Genomic DNA, 21,255 nt, shown 5'->3' with positions numbered 1-21,255 from the left:
ACCTGAGAGCCTTGACCCACTCTACCTAGCCAAGTTTATTGGGTCTGGTGACTGCTGGAGGTCTGTTGTGCTGGCTGCTCAGTTACACTGTGACAGGCAAGTTAAGGCTTGGCCTGCTCTTGGCTCCTGCAGACGAAAGGAGCTGTGGTGAGTAACTCTGCTCTGTTCTTCAGCATAGAGGCGCAGACCCGGGAGCTGAGCAGCCAGACCCGTTCTGGGGTATATGCCTACCTTGCTTCCTTCCTGCCCTGCAGCAAAGACACCTTGGTCAAGCGCGCACGAAAACTTCACCTCTGTGAACAGGTGGGTGACTTTGCAGTGGAGCCCCTTGGCTTCGGAGCGCAGCGGAGTGGGTGATGGAGTCTTCATAGATGCCACATCTGCTGCTGCGCTGCCTCCGTGCGATTATTCCTATAGTGTGTGCTCAGTGTAAGAAGTGATGCATAAACCAGACTTATGTCCTGCTCTCTGCAGGGGGGGCGTCTGAAGGAGCCTATCCAGAAGCTTAAGGAAGCCATTGGCAGGGCAATGGCAGAACAGATGGCCAAGTACCAGGATGAATGCCAGGCACACACGCAAGCCAAGGTCGCTAAGTAAGTGTGTCCCATCACTCCCTTCAGCATTCTGACCTCCTTTTCTTAGAAGTCCTGGGGGGTGGGGGGAGATGGTGGGCAGAAGGAAGCAGTTCTGCAGTGACCTTAGAGTCCCACCTAATTCTTTCTACCTCCTAGGATGCTGGAAGAGGAGAAAGACAAGGAGCAGAGAGAACGGGTTTGTTCTGATGAGGAAGAAGATGAAGAAAAGGGGGGCAGGAGGATAATGGGACCCCGGAAGAAATTCCAGTGGAATGATGAAATCAGGTGTGCCCAAACTGGGACCTTGCCTCAGTGGAGGGTTTGTGGGGCCAGTGTCTGAGCATGTTCCCGTATTTCTAATGAAGGTTAGAATCATTTACTTTAATCAGGGCTGCTGAAAGCACATGATTGAAACCTTGAAGAAGCATTTGGGGTAGTTTAAAGGTTCTGACTTCTGCCTACTCTTCAGGGAGCTACTCTGTCAGGTGGTGAAGATCAAACTGGAGAGCTATGACCTGGAGAGGAACAAGGCCCAATCCTGGGAGGACTACGTGAAGGCGTTTCTGGATGCTGAGGTCAAACCTCTCTGGCCCAAAGGCTGGATGCAGGCCAGGTGAGGGCCCGCGAGCAGCCAGTGTGGTCAGTGTGATCATAGGGTGGAGCGTTCTTGCGATAAAGAGATGTCTGAGTGATTCTTTTGCACCAGGCTCCAGAGCCCCACCCTCAGAGAGTCACCGGCTAGTGAACTCGACTCTGATTTCACCTGAGTGACTGGGGGCTTCTCTGTCTCCCTTAGAAGAGGGACGTTATCTGTGGGGTTTTGTCTTTGTCATTCTTTATCCCACTTCAGTTCAAAGTTGGCTGTATGCTCATCCCACTTCAATCTGCCCTTTCCTGAGATAATGGCTCCTACTAGAAGAAGTTGAAAGACAGATTCGTGTTGGGAACATTTTAATGTTCTGAACAGAATTCTTATTTGCAACTGGCAGGGGTGACTACTTCTTAGAGTTAAGTGCCAGACTTTCCTCACAGGCTACTTTGTGTTATATAGCTTCCCACGAATGGACTATGTCTGCAATACACAGAGAAAGTTACCTGGAACTAGTATTCTTTAGAAAAAAAAATTTTTTTTTTTGGTGGTAAAATACACTTAATGTAAGTTTAGAATCTTTTTTTTTTTTTTGCGGTACGCGGGGCCACTATTGTGGCCTCTCCCGTTGCGGAGCACAGGCTCCAGACGCGCAAGCTCAGCGGCCATGGCTCACGGGCCCAGCTGCTCCGCGGCATGTGGGATCTTCCCGGACTGGGGCACGAACCCGTGTTCCCTGCATTTGCAGGCAGACTCTCAACCACTGCGCCACCAGGGAAGCCCAAGTTTAGCATCTTTAAGTGCACAGTTCAGTGGTATTAAATACACTCACATTGGTATGCAACCATCACCACCATCATCTCCATCACTTTTTTCATCTTGTAAAACTGAAACTGTACCCATTAAACACTAACTCCACATTTCCCTCTCCCCACAGACGCTGGCAGCCACCATTCTTCTGTTTTTATGATTTTGACTACTTTAAGTACCTCATATAAGTGGAATTATACAAAGTGTTTGTCTTTGTGTCTGGCTTACTCCACTTAGCATAATGTCCTCAGAGTTCATCCATATTACAGCATGTGTCAGAATGTTCTTCCTTTTTAAAGCTGAATAATGTTCTACTGTATGTATATGCTTTGCTTATCCATTCATCTGTTGATAGTACTTGTGTTGCTGCCACATTTAAGCTATTATGAATAATGCTGCTATGAACATGGGCATACAAATATCTCTTCGAGACCCTGCTTTCAGTTCTTTTACATATATACCCAGAACTGGAATTACTGGATCATGTGGTGATGTTGTGTTTAATTTTTTGAGGCCTCACCATAATGTTTTTCATAGCAGCTGTTATCTTTTTACATTCCCACCACCAGTGCACAGGGTTCCAATTTCTCCACATCCTCACCAACACTTTTTTCTGTTTTTTTGGTAGTAGCCATCCTAATGGGTATGAGGTGGTGTCTTGTAGTTTTGATTTGCGCTTTGCTAATGATTAGTGATGTTGAGCATCTTTTCATGTACTTATTGGATATTTGTATATCTTCTTTGGAGAAATGTGTATTCAAGTCCTTTGCCCATTTTCTAATTGGTTTGCTTGTTTTTTTGTTGTTCAGTTTTAGGAGCTCACTATATATTCTGGATATTAATCCCTTATCAGATACATAAGTTACCAAATATTTCTCTGTTCTGTGGGTTGCATTTTTACTCTGTGGATAGTGTCTTTAAACCTAGATGAAATGGACAGGTTCCTAGAAACACAAAACTTACCAAGACTAAATCACAAAGAAATAGCAAATCTGAATAGACCTATAACTATGTTTATTGTTTATTCTCTATTTTGCTTATTTCTGCTTTAATCGTTATTATATCCTTCATTCTGCTAGCTTTAGGTTTAGTTCTTCTTTTTCCACTTCCTTAAGTTGTAAGTTAGGTTGTTGATTTGAGACCTTTCTCGTTTCTTTTTTTTTCTTTTTAAAATTAATTAATTTTTGGCTGCATTGGGTCTTCGTTGCTGCACATGGGCTTTTTCTCTAATTGTGGCGAGCAGGGCCTACTCTTCATTGCAGTGCGTGGGCTTCTCATTGCGGTGGCTTCTATTGTTGTGGAGCACAGGCTCTAGGTGTGCGGACTTCAGTAGTTGTGGCATGTGGGCTCAGTAGTTGTGGCACACAGGCTTAGTTGCTCCGTGGCATATGGGATCTTCCTGGACCAGGGCTTGAACCTGTGTCCCCTGCATTGGCAGGCGGATTCTTAACCACTGTGCCACCAGGGAAGTTCCTAAATTTCCCCTTGTCACCGCTTTTCACTTTGTCCCATAGGTTTTAGTATGTTGTGTTCTCATTTTCATTTGTCTTTTAAGTATTTTCTAATTTTCCTTGTGATTTCTTTGATCCATTGATTATTTAAAAGTGTGTTCTTAAAAGTTGTTTTTGTCTAGTGTATCTGCCACTTGTTTTTTTCTCACAATTTTGTTAGTTTTCCAGTTTTCCTTTTGTTATTGATTTCTAACTTCATCCCATTGTGTACAGAGAAGATACTTTTTATGATAGCTGTCTTTTATTTGTTTATTTTTTTAGCATCTTTATTGGAGTATAATTGCTTTACAATGTTGTGTTAGTGTCTGCTGCATAACAAAGGGAATCAGCTATATGTATACACATATCCCCACGTCCTCTCCCTCTTGTGTCTCCCTCCCACCCTCCCTGTCCCACCCCTCTAGGTGGTCACAAAGCACCAAGCTGATTTCCCTGTGGATAGCTATCTTTTAAAATCTACTGAGAGTTCATTTGTGGCCTCACATATGGTTTATGCTGGGAAATGTCCCATGTGCACTTGAGAATGTGTGTGCTGTTGTTGTTGGGTAGAATGTTCTGTATCTGTTGTTGGGTAGAATGTTCTGTATCTGTATCTGTCCAGCTTTTATTGTAGAACTGTTTATTTCTCCCTTCAGTTCCGTCAGTTTTTGCTTCATATATTGTATTTTAATGGTCTGTCAGGTGCATGAATGTTTATAATTGTTATATCTTCTTGCTGTATTGAACTTTTTATTAATATATAATATTTTTCTTTATCTTTTGTAACCTTTCTTGATTTAAAGTCTACTTTGTCTGATATTAAGATAGCCACCTCTGCTCTCTTGGTTATTACTTGCATGGAGTATCTTTTTCCATCCTTTTACTTTTAATCTGTTCTTGTCTTTGGATCTCAGGTCTTTGGCTCTTTTTTTTTTTTTTTTTGGGGCTGCGTTGGGTCTTTGTTGCTGCACATAGGCTTTCTCTAGTTGTGGTGAGCAGGGGCTACTCTTGGTTGCAGTGTGCAGGTTTCTCACTGCAGTGGCTTCTCTTGTGAGGTGCGTGGGCTTCAGTAGTTGCAGCATGTGGGCTTAGTGGTTGCGGCTTGCAGGCTTATTAGTTGCGGCACACGGGCCCTAGATTGTGTGGGCTTCAGTAGTTGTGGCGTGTGGGCTCTAGGGCGCGCAGGCTCAGTAGTTGTGGCTCGCAGGCTCTAGAGTGCAGGCTCAGTAGTTGTGGCACACAGGCTTAGTCACTCCATGGCATGTGGAATCTTCCCGGACTAGGGATCGAACCCATGTTCCCTGCATTGGCAGGTGGATTTTTAACCACTGCGCCACCAGGGAAGTCCCAGGTCTTTGGCTCTTGTAGATAGCATATAGTTAGATCATGCGTTTTATCTTTTCTGCCAGTCCCTGTCTTTTGATTGGAGTGTTGAATCATTTACATTTAAAGTAATCACTGGTAAGAAGGGACTTACTTCTGTAAGTTGATCAACATAACAAAAAACTCTGCCCCCTTAACAGCTCTGCTGCTGTCACAAAAGTACATTTTTATACATTGTGTGCCCCAAAATATAAACTAATAGTTTTTTAAATGCCTCCTAAGTTTTGTAGAAGACAAGATGTGGAGTTACAAACCAAAGTTACAGTAATAATAGCTTTTAAACTAATTTTTTTTAAAAAATATTTTATTTATTGGCTGCATCGGGTCTTAGTTGCAGCACACTGGATCCTCGTGGCACGCGGGCTGTTTGTTGCAGCACGAGGGCATTTCTCTAGTTGTGGCGTGTGGGCTTCTCTCTAGTTGTGGCACGCAGGCTCCAGAGCACGTGGGCTTTGTAGTTTGTGGCACGCGGGCTGTCTAGTTGAGGCGCACGGGCTCAGTAGTTGCAGCATGCTGGCTTAGTTGCCCTGTGGCATGTGGGATCTTAGTTCCCCCACTAGGGATCGAACCTGTGTCCCCTCCATTGGAAGGTAGATTCTTAACCACTGTACCACCAGGGAAGTCCCTTAAATGAATTTTTTTTCTTGAAATGTATTATTCTCTTAAATGATGTAGAAAACAAAAAGTGTGGTTACAAACTATTGTTGTTATAACACTAGCTTTTCTAATGGTCATGTATTCACCTTTTTGAGATCTTTATTTGTGCATGTAGCTTTGAGGTGCTGTCTGGTGTCCTTTCATTTCACCTTTAGGACCTTTGAGCATTTCTTACAGGGTAAGTTTTTTTTTTTTTTATAAATTTATTTATTTTATTTATTTTTACTTTTGGCTGTGTTGGTCTTTGTTGCTGCACGCAGGCTTTCTCTAGTTGTGGTGAGTGGGGGCTACTCTTCCTTGCGGTGTGCGGGCTCCTGATTGTGGTCGCTTCTCTTGTTGCGGAGCATGGGCTCTAGGCACGCGGGCTTCAATAGATGTGGCACGCGGGCTCAGTAGTTGTGGCTTGCGGGCTCTAGAGCACAGGCTCAGTAGTTGTGGCGCATGGGCATAGTTGCTCCATGGCATGTGGGATCTTCCCGGACCAAGGCTTAAACCCCTGTCCCCTGCATTGGCAGGCAGATTCTTAACCACTGTGCCACCAGGGAAGCCCTACAGGGTAAGTTTTTGATCATGAACTCCTTCAGCTTTTATCTATCTGGGAATGTCTTAATTTGTCCCCCACTTTTTTTTTAATTGAAGTATAGTTGATTTTATCTCCCCCACTCTTGAAGGTCAGTTTTGTCAGATATAGGATTCTTGGTTGACAGTATTTTTCTTTTAGTACTTTGAATATATCAGCCCACTGTCTTCTGGTCTTCAGAGTTTCTGATGAGAAATCTGCTGATAATCTTGTTGAGGATCCCTGTGTGTGATGATTCAATAATATCTGGGTGCTTTCAATATTCTCTCTTTGCCTCTGGCTTTTGAAAGTTTGATTATCATGTGTTTTGGTGTGGGTCTTTTTGAGTTCATCTTACTTGGAGTTTTTTAAGCTTCTTGGATGTTTATATTCATGTATTTACACTTACATTGTTTGTTTTCACATTTGGAAAGTTTTCAGCCATTATTTCTTCACTATTCTCTGTGCCCCTTTCTCTGTCTTCCTTCTGGGATGTCCATGCTGTGCTGGTGTGTGCTTGTCTGCTTGATGCTGTCCCACAGTTCCCTTGACTCTGTTCACTTCTCTTCAGTCTTTTCTTTCTGTTTCTCAAACTCGATAATCTTCATTGTCCTGTTTCACGTTCACTGTTTCTTTTTTCTGCCTGCTCAAAACTGCCTTTGAATCCCTCTACTGAATTTTTTTTGTTAATTAATTAATTTATTTATTTTTGGCTGCGTTGGGTCTTCGTTGCTGTGTGTGGGCTTTCTCTAGTTGTGGTGAGCGGGGGCTACTCTTTTGTTGCGGTGTGCAGGCTTCTCACTGCAGTGGTTCCTCTTGTTGCGGAGCACAGGCTCTAGGCGTGTGGGCTCAGTAGTTGTGGCTCACAGGCTCTAGAGTGCAGGCTCAGTAGTTGTGGTGCATGGGCTTAGTTGCTCTGTGGCATGTGGGATCTTCCCGGACCAGGGCTCGAACCTGTGTCCCTTGCATTGGTAGGCGGATTCTTAACCACTGCGCCACCAGGGAAGCCCTGAATTTTTTTTTTTAATATTTATTTGTTTTATTTATTTTATTTTTGGCTGCATTGGGTCTTAGTTGCAGCACGTGGGATGTTCTTTGAGGTACACAAGATCTTTGATGCACCATGGGCTTCTCTCTAGTTGTGACGAGCAGGCTCAGTAGTTGCAGCACACAGGCTCTCTATTTGTGGCGCACAGGCTCCAGAGCACGTGGGCTCTGTAGTTGTGGCATGCGGGCTCTCTAGTTGCGGCTTGCATGCTCATTAGTTGTGGCACGTGGCCTTAGTTGCCCTGTGGCATGTGGGATCTTAGTTCCCCAATCAGGGATCAAACCTGCATCCCCTGCATTGGAAGGTGGATTCTTTACCACTGGACCACCAGGGAAGTACCCTCTACTGAATTTTTCACTTCAGTTACTATACTTTTCAGCTCCAGAATTTCTTTTTGGTTTCTTTTCAGGTTTCCTGTCTCTTTATGGATATTTCCATTTTGTTCACATGTTATTTTCTTGACTTTCTCCACATCTTTCTTTAGTTCTTTGAGCATCTTTAATACAGTTGTTTTTGTCTAGTGTATCTGCCATTTGGTCTTTTTTTAAAAAATTAATTTTATTTATTTATTTTTGGCTGCATTGGGTCTTCGTTGCTGTGCAAGGGCTTTCTATAGTTGTGGCGAGTGGGGGCTACTCTTCATTGTGGTGTGTGGGCTTCTCGTTGCTGGCGCTTCTCTCATTGCAGAGCATGGGCTCTAAGTGCGTGGGCTTCAGTAGTTGCAGCACGCAGGCTCTGTAGTGTGGCTCACGGGCTCTAGAGCGCAGGCTCAGCAGTTGTAGCACACGGGCTTAGTTGCTCCGTGCTGCCATTTGGTCTTTTTCAGGGACAATTTCTGTTGATTTGTTTTTTCTCCTTTGAACAGGCCATATTTCCTGTTTGTTTGTATGCCTTGTGAGTTTTTGTTGAACACCAGACATTTGAATCTAATATTGTGGTAACTCTGGAAATCAGATTCTCCCACTTACATAGGGATTGCTTTTTTTTATATACTGTTTTTGCTTATTGGTGGTGGTTGTTGTTGTAGGCTGTCGCTGTGTTGAGGATCAGCCTGATGTGTGAACTTAATGTGTTACTCTTAGGTCATTTCTGAGCTTTTTGCTGGTACACGCAGTCACTTTCTAATTTTTCCCATGTAGGTAGTTTTTTTTTTTTTTTTTTTTTTTTTTTTTTTAATGTCTGACACCAGAAAGGGGAAAATCAGAAAAAGAAGGAGGTTAAAAGGTGGTGCCAGCCCTTTAAATCCCCTGGCAGTTACTTCAGCCTGAGGTGCAACAACAGCTGTGTGCACCTCCCACCTCTGTGATCAGAAGCAGTGATCAGCCATCAGAGCACAGATCCCTCATCTCTGGAGACCAGGGTCCTTTTTGCCCACGCTTGTTTCCACAAGCTGTGTGCAAGCTGCTCCAGGAATACCTGCACAGGCCGCTGGGTGGGGGATGGGCAGCTGCTACTATGTTGAGACCTGAAATTAACCACAGTTTACTCATCTAAGTCTTCCCCTGGAAGTTGTAAGCTTTGAACAGCCTCTAGAGTTACCGAATAGTTCTGTCAGATGGATTCTGCCAGTGTAATATTGTCCAGGTGGGCAGACCATTCCTGGTGCTTCCTAATCAGCCGTGTTCCCAGGACCCTCCCCTTGGAGCTAGTGAGTGTTCTTGGTTGGGCAGGCCTTTTCTTGTCTCAGTGTCCCTTTAAATAGAATTGCTCTTGTCACTTACAGATTGGACTCCTGAAGGTACATAGGGGAGGGCATAAAGAAATTTTTGTTCTTTCTCTGGGAAAAGATAATGCCATGGGTCACTTCACATTTTTACTTTTGGAGAGAGATGAGAATAGGCAGTAAGGAAAGTGCTCGTGACTTTAGGGAAAAATCACTGTGAGAGGTTTGGGGGCAGACCCATAGCTTGTTTTGGTGAATTCTAGCTCCTTGGCTTTCAGGTGGCCAGTGCAGCTACTAAGGCCCTTTCACCAGCCCACTGACATTTAATGAGTGACAGCCACTGAGTACCAGGGAGGTGACGAGGCTCTGGAAGCAGAGTCTGCTTTCAGGGGGCTTGTGCAGACTTCCCAGTGTTCTCTGTTTGTTCCAGGACTCTGTTTAAGGAGAGCAGACGAGGCCACGGGCACCTGACGTCAATCCTGTGAGTGTCTCAGTGTTTTCACTTGTCAGGACTACTGGCATTTTTATCTCCTTCGTGGATCTCCTCTGAACCTTTCCTGTGTTCATTCCTTTGAACAGGGCCAAGAAGAAAGTAATGGCCTCTTCCAAAATGAAGATGAAGGTGAGTCAGCCTGCCCAGGTCACATGTCATCTTTTCTCATCTCTCTGCAGCCATGCTCCTGGCAGCTCATTGAACTTTGCTGGTCTTGTAGATAGCTCTTTGGGATTAGGTTGTACCAAGAGGCAGCCTGGCCCACAGGAGTGGCCTGGGGTCGACAGGGCAGAGACCTGAGTCGGGCCACTAGTGCCCTTCAGCCCCAGTTCTAGGAAACAGCACCCACCTGGTCAGTTCCTGGGGTCGTTGCAGGGTCATGTGAGGTCCTCCTGACAGCCCTCTGAGGAGTGATGAGCTCTTGCAAATGTGAAAGTGTCACATTGTGAATTTTCCTAACCTCTTATGGAAGAGCACCATCCTAGTGAAGAGCAGGTGAGCCTGGATCTGCACCAGGCAGGGCGGGAGGCTTTGTCCAGTTGACTAGCAGACGCGGAGGGGAGTGTGACGGTTGGAAACTAGAGACTGTGAGATGACTTTGATGTGGCAGAGATCTCAATGTAGTAAAAATTGCCATTTCACCAAAATTCTTGCCAGTTCCTGAGGCTTTGTAGTGCACTTCACCATACCTGAACAGTCCGAGGGAACAAGCATGCAGATCAGTTATTCCTAAGAGTCTGTTGAGCTCCTCCAACATCCTTAAGACACACTGCACCAAGTGCTTGGGAGGCGGGAGTGACAGGACAGACGCCGTTCCTGAGCCCACGGAGGAGACAGGTGCCAGGGAAACCAAGGAGGGAAAGAAAACTAAGGCAGTTCCCCTGCCCCATGTCATTCTCTGATTGTGGCTAGGAGCATTGAGGTAGTGTGAGGGCCAATAGGGAGAACATCTCTTTGCTCGAGTCTTGTAGTTTTTCAGAAACAGAGCGAAGAGTTTCCCTGTGGAGGTGTGTGTGCATGCCTGGGTCAGCCCAGCCCCAGCCCCAGGCGTGGGCAGAGGGTGGCGGGGTTGCGGCATTTCCAAGTTCACGCATGCCTGGCACCTGCTCCTTTCTTCCCTGGCTTTGTGATCACACAGGAAAGCCCGCTGCTTTGTCTTGTATTCTCATGCGTATGTCCTGTCAGCAGGGCCAGTGTTGTCATCTTTGGACATTTGTAAACATCGGCCTTTCTGCTTTCCTTTAGGAATCATCGACTAAGCCTGATAAAAAGGTTTCCGTCCCATCAGGCCAGATTGGCAGCCCCCTTGCTTTGCCTTCAGAACACCTGGGAGGAGGCCTGAGCATTGGGGCTGCAAACAGGGAGCTCTCATCCCAGGCATCTGGCAGCCTTGCTAATCCTGCTCCTATCAACGTGGAGGACTCGTTGGATGGAGACTTGATCCGTAATTCGGCCTCCTCATTGGAGGCTGTGTCCAAGGAACTGGCTGCACTGAATAGCAGAGCCAGCGGGAGCTCTGAGTTCACACTGCCTGCACCCTCAAAAGTGCCTGCAGAGAAAGTCGCAGGTGTTTTATGTACAGAAGAAAAAAGGAACTTTCCGAAGCCCAACCCTTCTTCTGCCCCACCACCCTCTAGCTCTCTGCAGTCACCCCTCAATTTTCTGGCTGAACAGGCTCTGGCACTGGGGCAGTCCTCTCAGGAGAAAAAACCGGAGAGTTCTGGCTACAAAGAACTGTCCTGTCAGGCTACCCTCAGCAAGGGCCTGCCAGAAGTGCAGCAGTCCAAAGCAAAGCACCATAGTTTGCCACGGACGTCTCACGCACCCCAGGCAGGGGCTCCTGTGCCCAGCCCCCAGGTCAAAGTCTTTCATGCAGGCACTCAACAGCAGAAGAGCTTCACCCCCCCAGCTCCGTTTGTCAGTAAGCTTCAGGGCCCAAAGCCTGCCTCCCCTCAGTGTCACCGTTCCCTCCTCCAGCTCGTCAAGACAGCTACCAAAAGCCAGAGCTTCCATCCTTCCACGCCAGTGTCTTCAGGAGGCACACCAGCCTCCAGCAGCAGCTCTCATAAGACCCCAGCCTCGTCCTCCACTGCCCTGAGCCATCCAGCAAAACAGCACTCAGCCAGCTCTTCAGGGCCGTCTTACAAGAACAGTCCCTTTGCCGGCTCTATCTCCAAGCACGGGGTTTCTTCTGGCAGCTCTTCCTCTGGAGGAGCACCAGTCCAGAGCTCTGCTTCTGGGAACTTGCTCCCTGCTGTGCAGCCTCCTTCCACAGGACAGTCCGCCAGCCGACCCATCCCAGGCTCTGCAGTGAAAAAACCACCTATTTCCCAGAAGTTGACCCTGGTGGCCCCTCCAGGTGGTCCAAATGGAGATTCTAGTGGGGGGACCCAGGGAGTGGCCAAGTTACTCACCTCCTCCCTGAAGCCCAGTGCGGTGAGCAGCGTGACATCGTCTACCTCCTTGCCAGTGAGTACCTTGAAGCAGCCCTCCCCTCGTGGGCCTTGTGGGCAGGGCTGCTGGCCTTGCTGTGGTCAGAGAGTGAGATCTGACACTGAAGGTCAGGTAGGAACAGAGCCCGGAAATTGGAAGGAGGACTGGGCTTTCTGTTTCCAGGTTTCTACTTTTCTGGTGGCAGGACTCCCAGGCAGAGCCTGAAACTTCTCCTTGGGAGGACGAATGGAGGGAAAGGACTTTGTCAGCACCATGTTTGCAGGGAGGCTATGGATCTGGATGGCATAGAATGAGCTAGAAAACTTTCCTTTCATAGCCTCCTGCCTGTCCATCTCTCCAAACAAGTAAATGAAATGCATACTGTCTCTCAGATCATTAGTTATGTGGAGATATTCATGCCCTAGGAAGATCAGTACCTTCTAAGAATGATCCTTTGATTGGGTTGGGAAAGACTCTGTAGGTCAGACAAAGGCGATTTGACAGAGTCCAGTGGTTTATGAGGTTTGCCTGTAGGTGATTACAAGAAGTTTGGATGCAGGTTGGAAAAATGAGAGCGAGCTTATTTTTTTCTCCATTTTTCCAATATATAAGACAACCATGTGGTTGCAAAGGACAAAACTATAGAAAGGTGTGTTGAGCAAAGTTTCGCTGACCTGTGCCCTCCTCCTACACACCCCCTGTAACTGTTCCTTAGTTTCCAGGTTTTTCCTGTTTCTTTCTAAAAACAAAGATTAATACTTACAAATGTGTGTGTGTGTATGTTTTATGGATATAAGTATACACGTACACATATTCCTATATACTTATATTTGTGGGTATCCTTCCTTTTCTTTCTTGCACAAGGAAGGCATATTTAACACCTGCATTTTAAAATGAACTCTGTTCTGGGAGCCCTTCCATGCCAGTTCACAGAGACTGTCTTCCTCCTCCCTTTGGGGCCGCAGTGGAGGGTGTTCCTTCACAAGGGGTGGCTTACGTGCATGTGTCCCCCCAGGTATGCTAACAGGTTTGGTTTGTGAGTGAGCTCTGTATGGGGCTGGAGTGCTGATCCCTTTGTGTGCTTCCTCCCCAGAAAGGAACGAGTGGGGCTGTGCTGCTGACCAGCTCCTCACCCTTAAATCTACTGTCTTCATCCTACAAGGCAGGCAGCCCAAAGCTGCCTGGGGCCTTGAACTCGAACCCCTTGGGAATTATCTCCCAGCTCCCCCTCCACGTAATCTCCTTTAGCGCTGACTCCTCCGCTAAAGCAGGGGTCTCCAAGGATGCCATCGTCACAGGCCCTGCCCCTGGGACGTTCCACCACGGCCTCGGCCACAGTAAGTGTCTCCTTCCTCCCCACACTGGAGGTAAAGAAGGTGCCCCAGTGCCTCTGTGTGACCCACAGGTTCTGTTGTTATGTGCTGGGTTCCTGTGTTTGTCTGGTGTGTAATCGTGGGCAGCCTTCCCGGGGACCCTGCTGAGCCACCCCCTTGGGGTTTCCATCCAGAACCAGTGCAGTAGGTCGCCTGGGGCTCTGGAGCACCGAGGCTGCTTTCCACTCCTGTCTTCAATGTGTGTGCTTTGTTCTTCTCTCCCTTCCTGTTTCCTCTCAGGTCTCCTGGCTGGCTTGCACTCCAGCCCGCCCCGCGGAGCACCTCTCCCACACGCTGCCGTGTCTACCCACATCCCACAGAGTCTGCCAGGTAATTTCCAGGTGGTCAGAGGGCCACACGCACTGTGGGCCATTCCCCTCCCCCATCAGAGGCCTTGTCTGCTGCCAAGGACGTAAGTGTCTGCCTCTCGTTGTCATGTTGTGTGGGTTTGTCCTCTGAGGCTCGGCTCTGTGGGTACTCAGACTGAGGGACACAGGCTCTGTCTACCGCTGTGACATCTCCCGGGTCAGCCTTGCCCTCTGTGATCACAGAGGAAGTCATGATGGCCACAGGCATCATGGCTGAGGAGTTCCCCACCCATAGCTCAGCATTTTCTCTTTAATTAACAAAAACTAGAGGGGTAATGGTGCTGATTTCCCAAGGGCTAGTTGGGGCACTACCGGCCTTTAGGTTCACACTGCTACCCCTTCTAGGGGGTACCAGCTAACAGAAGACTCTAAATTTAGTTTAAGTAAAAGGGAAAGTCCAAGTAGCAGCAGCAGGTGACAGTGGCAAGGCTTCGGGAGGGACCCTTTTCCCTGATGTCAGCATGTGTCCAGGAGAGGAGCAGCTTTCTCTTCAGTCCAGGTGTCAACGCAGAGATTTGGGATCACGACGTGACTGAGGCAGCATTCCCTGGGTCTCCTCTCCATAGAGCAGTGCCTTTCAGAAAGGGACTGGCCTACGGCCCTAGGTTCATAGCTGTGAGAAGATGGCCCTGAGCCAGCACCTGCACAGTGAGTGGTCTGCCTTGCCCTGTCCTGGGACCTTGGCCCTTAGGCACACGTAATGCAGTACTGCTGGGAACCCTCACGGGATCTCTGTTTTGGCCTGCTGCTCTTCTTACTGCTCTAGACCTGTTCCAGAAACGACCTGGGGGCTACATTGCTCAAGGGAGAGCCATTCTTGAGGAAGCCGAGCCTGGGTAGCCCTGGTGGACGGGTCCTGGGTAGATGTAAGGCGGGGAGCTGCCCAGCTGGATGTGCCTGGGACCTGCTGTGCTGAGAGCTTTGGTCCCGTGTCCGCCTCCAGATGTGCCGTGGGTCCCTGGCCCTGTGTCCTGAGGCTGACACGTTCATAGTGACTGCCAGAGGCCAGCTGGGTGCAAGAATGGACTGTAAATCCCCAAGATGGAAATGTTGCTTTCTCAGAGAAAGAAACGGGGGTGCTAAGCCTGTATCAGCAGTTACTCCGTTTTCCTCTGGAGAAGCAGTCAGATGCAGGGACTCATTCCGCAAGCTGGTGGTCACAGAGCCGTCCAGGCGAGAGCTTGTGGCTGCTGAAAGATTGCACTTTCTCTGCTTTCCGGAACACTCTTTCAAACAGAAAATAATTGAAGAGCCATTGAAAACGTGACCATTGATCTGTGGTATTTTCAGCAAAAAAGGGAAAAGCGTTTTCTTGTACCATTTCCTACCTGTTTTTCCGCTGGGTGTTGAAATGCTATCTGAAAAGCATCTATGCTAAAACAGGCTATTTGAATATCTCTCTTTTAGACATTCTTTGCGTTGTAGGATTACACTGAGTGATTGTCAGTGAAAAGCTGTCTGCTTGTTCCAGCTGTGACTTGTATCTGCTTTGCTTTCTTTCCCACGTGGACTCAGAATGCTAGTGCCTTTGAGCTTGTCCTTTTAGGACCTGAGTGTCTTTGATGGTGTGGATGCTCACTGTGCTTTTCATTCCTCACTATGGAGTCCGGCTCTGCCTGGGGATGACAGCTGTGGCTGAGAACTGGAGTGGCCCGTGTTGCACAGCAGAGCCGCGGTTCTGTGAACACGGTGCTCAGCCAGCAGCTGCCCTCCCAGTGCGCAGCACTCTGCACCACTGCAAGGAGCAGCACACTCAGATAACCTGCCAGCGTGTCCGGCTCCTTTGAGCCTTAGAACATTCAGTGTTCAGGGGCTTTTGCTATTTAAGAAGTGATCCCCTTGAGGTTTGGTTACTGCTGCCTTAAGGGAATCAGAGATCCTGAAAATCTTACGCTCTGTTTTTGCTTACTCTTTTTCAGATGCTTCTCAGCTTCATGGGAAAGGGCCCAGTGTGCCACGGAAATTGTGACTTTCAAGGGAAAGGCTGGAAGCTGAACGAGTAGGTCTCGGAAGTCGGATAATAACTATGCTCTTTCTGCCATTGATTTTCTTCTGGAGAAGGCGTGAGTGCTAAGTGGAGCGTCTCTTGGCATGTGTGATGTGCCTTCAGTTAGGCGAGCAGCCCCGTGCTTCTCTGGAGGCCCTGACCAGCCTGGTGCTCCAGGCCTCTCGCTCTGTTGCAGACAATCGTCGGAGGGGCAGCGCTAGGCTGGGGAGCGCGCCGGGTCGTGTTCAGAGCTCTGGTGGCGGGGCAGAGCAGGTGGCGCGGCGCACCTGTGCTTCACATCTGCCCGACCCCCTCACATTTGGTCAGAGTACCTCATGGCACCCTACTGGTCGGGGCTCCTTCTGGCCACAGTGGGCTCCCTGGATGGTCACGGTGTCCGTCCATCCTCAGGCTGTGTGCTCAACAGGACAAACCCAGGTAACATCACAGCTGGGAGATGTACCTTGTTCTTTGAAAAATACACCCAATGTGTGCTCATCGTGGGGGCCCGTCTCTCCACTGAACATGACAATGAAGCTCTTTTAGAGAAAAGACCTTTGTAGATTCAACAATTGTGGTAGGATTTTTAAAGACACTTATTTTTGGCTCAGTTTTCATCCTTACCATTAAATGCATTGGATAGAATGGGACTATTCTTCGCAAGTCATGTTGTTCCTAGGAAAACATAATTCCAGTGCCTTTATGGTGGAGCAGAATTAGACACACATCCATTCAGCCCTCTGAGTGGATCTCAGATGAAGACCTTTTTTAAAGATATGTCTGTATTTAAGACATAGTTTGAGTTTTTTATGGTTGCACATCATAATCTGTGCCGTCCTGACTTGAAGGTCATCTGGGCCCACAAATCCCAGGTCCCAGTTCAGCCAGGGCCCCCACTTTGTTTTTCCAGAGTTCATACAGGTGGACTGCAGAGCCCCAGAGCCCTTCTTCATCTCTTCGAGGGCCAAGGATATGAGGGGTTCTAAGTCGCAGGTAGACATTCCAGTTTATTTAAAAACTATTCTCAGGCAGAGCTGCAGGAACAGGCCTCTGTGAAGCATCTGCCATGTAGAAGCAGGCCTGGAGGTCCTGGCTTTCCAGGCAGCAGGGCTATGCATTGACTTCAGGGTGACATGCTGACGAGCTTGGAGAGCACGTCAGAGACAGATTGGGACAGTTACCCGGAGCTCAAGTCATCCCACTGTTCCCACTCACCCAGTGGCTGCTTCACAAAGATTTTTACGGCACTTGCCTGTCCTGTGAAGTCTGAACTGACTGCTCTAGCTAAGTGATTTCTGATACGTTGAGAGTAAACAGCCTCCTCAGAATGTACGCCTGTGTGGAGACACGGGCAGCTCTCTTGGTTCCTGACTCCCAGGTTACAATGCTTGGTAACTCACGATTCACACAGAGTTTGCTTGGTTTCCAGGGGGAGCAAGACCTCTGCCAGCTAGTCGGCCAGGCCTGTGCTCTTTTTTACATAAAAACCAACACGTGTTTCACATTGGGCTAAGTGGATTCCTTATCCCTTTATTATATCTATTTTTTGCAACTTGGGTTTCCAGTTTACAGAATAGTCTTAGGTAGTAGCAAAAGAGCCAAAGAAGAGATTTGTATTGCTGAGCTCAGAGCCGCGCAGAGGCCGTCCGTGAACGCTGAGCAGCAGGAGAACACCCTGGTTCCCTTCCCTGCAGTGCTCCCTCCTCCCCGAGCACCACTGAGTGTGCGGCTGGAGCAGGATACCCTCATTCTTAGGAATCTAGTGATGCCTCTTGCCTCAGGGAAACGTTTCTTTGATGGGGAGTTTATGAGGTTTCTTTTCCTTGTTGATGCTTTATTTGTGGTAACGAAAGAGTGAATGACTTAAAGAGCCACGGCAAGGCAGGTCTGTTGGCGGAGCGGGCTCGTGGGCCACGGCGCTGCAGGGCTTTTCTTGCCGGCGTTTCTTGGGTGTGAAAGGGCTGTGGCTTTCATGCAGCGACTATGTTGGTGTTGGGGGTGGTGTGGAAATTGTTAATCTTGTATAAAACCACCCAATAAATTGTTTCAAGGTTTCCAAAACATCATTTCTCATTTATTTCCTTTTACCATATTTGCAAGTAATTCTTTCTCCCATAGGAGCTGGTATGTAGGGAACATTCATTTTGGCTAAAAGCCAAGAGGGTGTTGGCGACTAAGCCTCACATGCAAAAGAGGAAGAAACACACCATGATATTAGAATCAAGCCACCAGTTGTTTATTTTTGCACTATAAATAGAGTTCCCTATTACTTCCCATTTTCTTACATAATACGTGAGATACAGAGGACCCGAAATTTGTTTGGTAGAAAATCAACTGTGGAGTTTACTAATGGCAGTGAGATAATAAGCAGGACTAGACACCGAATCTAAGGCTAACAGCAACACAGTTCACTAGGAAAGTACTTTAATTTCAAAATGTGAAACATTCCCCGATGGTGCGTTTTCTTGGGACAGTATGGCTTGACAGTTAAGCTTCATTCGAGCACCAGGGTCAGATGCTGTTCTGGTTTCTTTGCGCCTTTTCTGGCATAGAGCCCAGATCCGTCTCCCCAGAAGGCCTCTGATGAAGAGTCGGCTGAGCCAGAATCCCGAGGGGTGTGAATGCAGGTTGCAGGCCTGGGGAGCTGTTGCTTTGCTGAAGCAGGGAGGCCTTTCTGCCCTAGAGTTTCCCGTGCTGGGGTGTGGAGGTCAGTGCTGCATGGAGTGGGCTTGTCCACCCCAGTTGTTGGTCGTCGTGTGCTTTCGCAGTTTTCAGTTGCTTCCAGGTATCACACCTGGAAGGAGTCTGTTTATGGGACTGTGTGGGAAAAGGAGAAAGACGAAGGGCACTGCGGGTTTGAATCATCGGGAGATGAAGCAGGTCACTCACCTGGTTGGATGACGGTTCAGCAGGTGCCTGTCCCGCTTGTGGTTGAGCTGTGCTCTGAGCAGCTGGGGGGACACACGGGGTTCTGCACGGATTAGGAGCTACACGGGGCCAGGGAGAAAAGATACCAAGGAGAGTACTGGGCAGGAGAGAGCCAGCATCTGCTTCCAGGAAGGTGAAGGTGGGGCCGTGCTTACTTCTCCCCGGACACTAGGACGGCCAGCTCCTGGATGGACATATCCTTGTTGATGTAGCGGTCGTACTGGGCAGGGGTCAGTCTTCCGTTCTGTAGGGCCTCTTCGATGGAGAACTTCTTGCCAGACTTCCTGTCATGGATCACAGAGGACTCCCCGTTGGGACCCTTGACGGAGATTTCCTCCCAGTCGCACTCCTGGCTCCTGAGTTTCACAAACATGTTCCAGTCGATGAGGCCAGCCCGGTGGGCTTCCTCTGGGGACAGCTCGCGGCCCGAGTCGGGGTCGATGACCACGATGGAGCGCCGCAGGTGGTTCTCCCTTTGTTCCCGCTTGATGGCCACAGAGCCCAGGCGTCGCTGCAGCTTGTCGATCTCCAGGTCTTTGTCTCTAGAGAGCTGCCTGAGGTCATCCAGCTCCTGCTCCAGGGACCGGAGGCGGCAGTCGAGCTGCGCCCCAGGGTCTGCCGCCACCGGCATGCTCCTTAGGCCCTGCGTCTCCGCCACCGCCATCTCGATTTCGGACTGGAGCCTGCGGGCCTCGAGCTGCAGGCTCTGCCGCTCCAGCTGCAGTTTGTGGTTCTCTTCCCTCAAGAAATCCAGCTCCTTGGATGACTTGGAGTTACAGAACTCCAGCTCCGACAGCTTGGCCTCCAGCTGGCTCACCTCCGTGTCCAGCTCCCTCTTGCTCTGGCTCTCCGCCTCCAGGCTGCTCTTTAGCCTCTGAATCTCCTGCTCGGTGTCACCTCTCTCCACCTGGATGCTCTTGGAGAGGACCACCTTCTCCTTGACCTCCATCTTCTCTAGGTGCTCCAGCTTTTTCTTCAGGGTCTTGAGCTCATGCTCCAGGACCTGCCGCCGGTGCCGCTCTTCCTCCAGCTGCAGCGCGAGCAGGGTGTGCTCCCGGGCCTGCTGGGGGTCCTGCTGCAGCACCACCTTCTGCTTGAGGGTCACCTTTTCCCGGGCCTCCCCCTCCTCCAGCTGGGCCAGCCGCTGCTTCAGGTGCTGTACCTCCAGCTCGGCCTCCCTGCGTGTCTGCCGCTCGCGCTCCAGCTCCTCCAGCTGGCACTCCAGCTCCGCTCGCCTGCGCTGTAGCTGCTGCAGCTCCCCGCGGAGGCCATCGATCTGCTGCAGCTCCGCGTCGATGCTCTCGGTGAAGGCGTTCACCTCAGCCTGCAGGCCCGGCTCCTCCTCGTACCTGACGACCTCCTGCTGGACCATCTTCTCCTTCACCTGGGAAAGCTCCTCCTCCTTCTGTTTGATTTTTTCCTCCTGGGACGCCCTCTCTATTTCCAGATCCACTTGCTTCTTCTGCTCCTGTGACAGCTGGGCCCTCAGAGACTCCACTTCCTCTTTGGTCTGGGGGTCTTCCTGGAACTGCAGGAGCTCCTGGACCACCTCCTTGGTCTGCACCTGGGGTTTGGCCTCTTTCAGGGACTGGATCTCCTGCTTCAGCTGGTAGATCTCCAGGTCACACCTTTCGATGAGTCTGGTCTTGTCGATGATCTCCTCCCTGAGCCTCTGAAGCTCTTTCTCCATCTCGGGGTCAGTCTTGTACTTGATGATCTCCTTCGTCACTTCCTTGACCTCCACCTGGGGGCCCCGCCTCCGGAGCACCTCCAGCTCGCTCTGGTAGCTCTTCAGCTGCTCCTCGGCCCCCCGGTACTTGCACTCCTGCTCGACCAGCTCCAGGCGGAGGTTGGCCACCTCACTCTCTGCCTTGGGGTCTGGCCGGACGATCTCCCGCACTTTTTCCTGCACGACCACTTTGGCATTTTCCTCCTCCAAGGCCCAGATCTTTCGGAGCAGCCCCGTTTTCTCCCTCTTGTTGGCACGAGCCTTGGCGGCCTCGTCCTCATACTGGCGTTTGAGGTCACCCACCTCCCTCTCGGTTGCCACATCCTTTTCCACCTTGAGCACCTCCTTGATGATGATCTTGCTCTCAGCCATGGCCCGCTCCTTCTCCAGCCTCTTCAGCTTGTCCTGGAGGAAGCTCAGCTCCTCCTCCTGCTTCTCCCTGAGCTGATGCTCCCGTTGCTGGTCCTCCTGCAGCTTCCGGAACTCTGCCTCCAGCTGGGGGTCATTCTGCAGTTTCACCACATCCTTCTCGGTGACCTTCTCCCGCACCTGGTTCTTCTCCTGGGCCAGGGCTGCGATGCGCTGCTGCAGGAGGAGCACCTCTGCCTCCCGGGTGCCCTTCTGCCGCCGCAGCTCCTCCAGCTCCTCCCGCAGTCTCAGGACCTCGTTGGCCTGGGTTTGGTCCGGCTCGATGCGCAGAACCTCCTTGACCATGTACTCCTGCCCGCCATCCCTGGCCTCCTGCTCCAGGGCGCACAGCCGCAGCTGCAGCGCCTCCAGCTCCTTCTGCAGCAGCTGGTTCTTGCACTGCTCCTCCACCAGGGTCTGCTGCGTCTGCCGGAAGCTCTCCTCCAGCGTGGGGTCTGGCACCTTCTTGAGCACCTTCCTCACCACTGCTTCCTGTGGGCTCTGGTTCTGCAGGGTCCGGATCTCCTCCTGGGCGCTCCTGACCTCATTCTCCAGCTGCTGCCTCCGCTCCGCCTCCTCGTCCAGCTCCCTCTGAATCTTCCACGTCTCCTCTACTTCGGAGCCCGGCTTGCCCCTGGGCAGGGCCTCATGGCTCATGCCTGCCTCAGCCTGCTGGGAAGGAGAAGATAGCGCAGGGTTAATGCCGGACTTTGCATGGCCCGACCCCACCTGGCCACCCACCAGAGGTCAGACTGCTTGTCC

General features: G+C 49.8%; 2 protein-coding genes across 12 annotated transcripts in view; one reads left to right on the top strand and one right to left on the bottom strand.

Annotated features, from left to right (window-relative positions):
• The window catches only part of UBN1 (ubinuclein 1), a 48,469-nt gene that overhangs the window by 19,520 nt on the left and 7,694 nt on the right, over window positions 1-21,255 (top strand). For 2 of the 6 annotated variants that reach the window (XR_010934974.1, XR_010934972.1), the window contains exons 9-18: window positions 174-303; window positions 475-593; window positions 732-860; window positions 1,045-1,188; window positions 9,205-9,255; window positions 9,354-9,396; window positions 10,513-11,736; window positions 12,794-13,037; window positions 13,314-13,403; window positions 15,361-15,440. Coding sequence is in view for 3 of the 6 variants with exons in the window: in XM_067706739.1 (XP_067562840.1) it covers window positions 174-303; window positions 475-593; window positions 732-860; window positions 1,045-1,188; window positions 9,205-9,255; window positions 9,354-9,396; window positions 10,513-11,736; window positions 12,794-13,037; window positions 13,314-13,489 (2,260 nt within the window). In the remaining 3 variants the exon portion in view is untranslated. Of the gene's footprint in view, window positions 1-173; window positions 304-474; window positions 594-731; window positions 861-1,044; window positions 1,189-9,204; window positions 9,256-9,353; window positions 9,397-10,512; window positions 11,737-12,793; window positions 13,038-13,313; window positions 13,621-15,360; window positions 17,490-21,006; window positions 21,240-21,255 lie in introns of those variants that run through there. The other 4 variants (XM_067706741.1, XM_067706740.1, XR_010934973.1 and 1 more) reach the window with 3 other exon arrangements.
• PPL (periplakin) overlaps window positions 8,255-21,255 on the bottom strand; it is a 66,899-nt gene continuing 53,898 nt past the window's right edge. For 5 of the 6 annotated variants that reach the window (XM_067706735.1, XM_067706738.1, XM_067706736.1 and 2 more), the window contains one exon: window positions 8,255-21,165. In XM_067706735.1, the coding sequence (XP_067562836.1) occupies window positions 18,508-21,165 (2,658 nt within the window). In that variant the 3' untranslated portion in view covers window positions 8,255-18,507. The remainder of the gene's footprint in view (window positions 21,166-21,255) is intronic. The other variant, XM_067706734.1, reaches the window with a different exon arrangement.

This window comes from Pseudorca crassidens, chromosome 15 (assembly GCF_039906515.1).
Source record: "Pseudorca crassidens isolate mPseCra1 chromosome 15, mPseCra1.hap1, whole genome shotgun sequence".
Taxonomy (NCBI): Eukaryota; Metazoa; Chordata; class Mammalia; order Artiodactyla; family Delphinidae; genus Pseudorca; species Pseudorca crassidens.
Note: the sequence above shows the minus strand (reverse complement) of the source record. Positions and strands in the feature narration are given on the sequence as shown.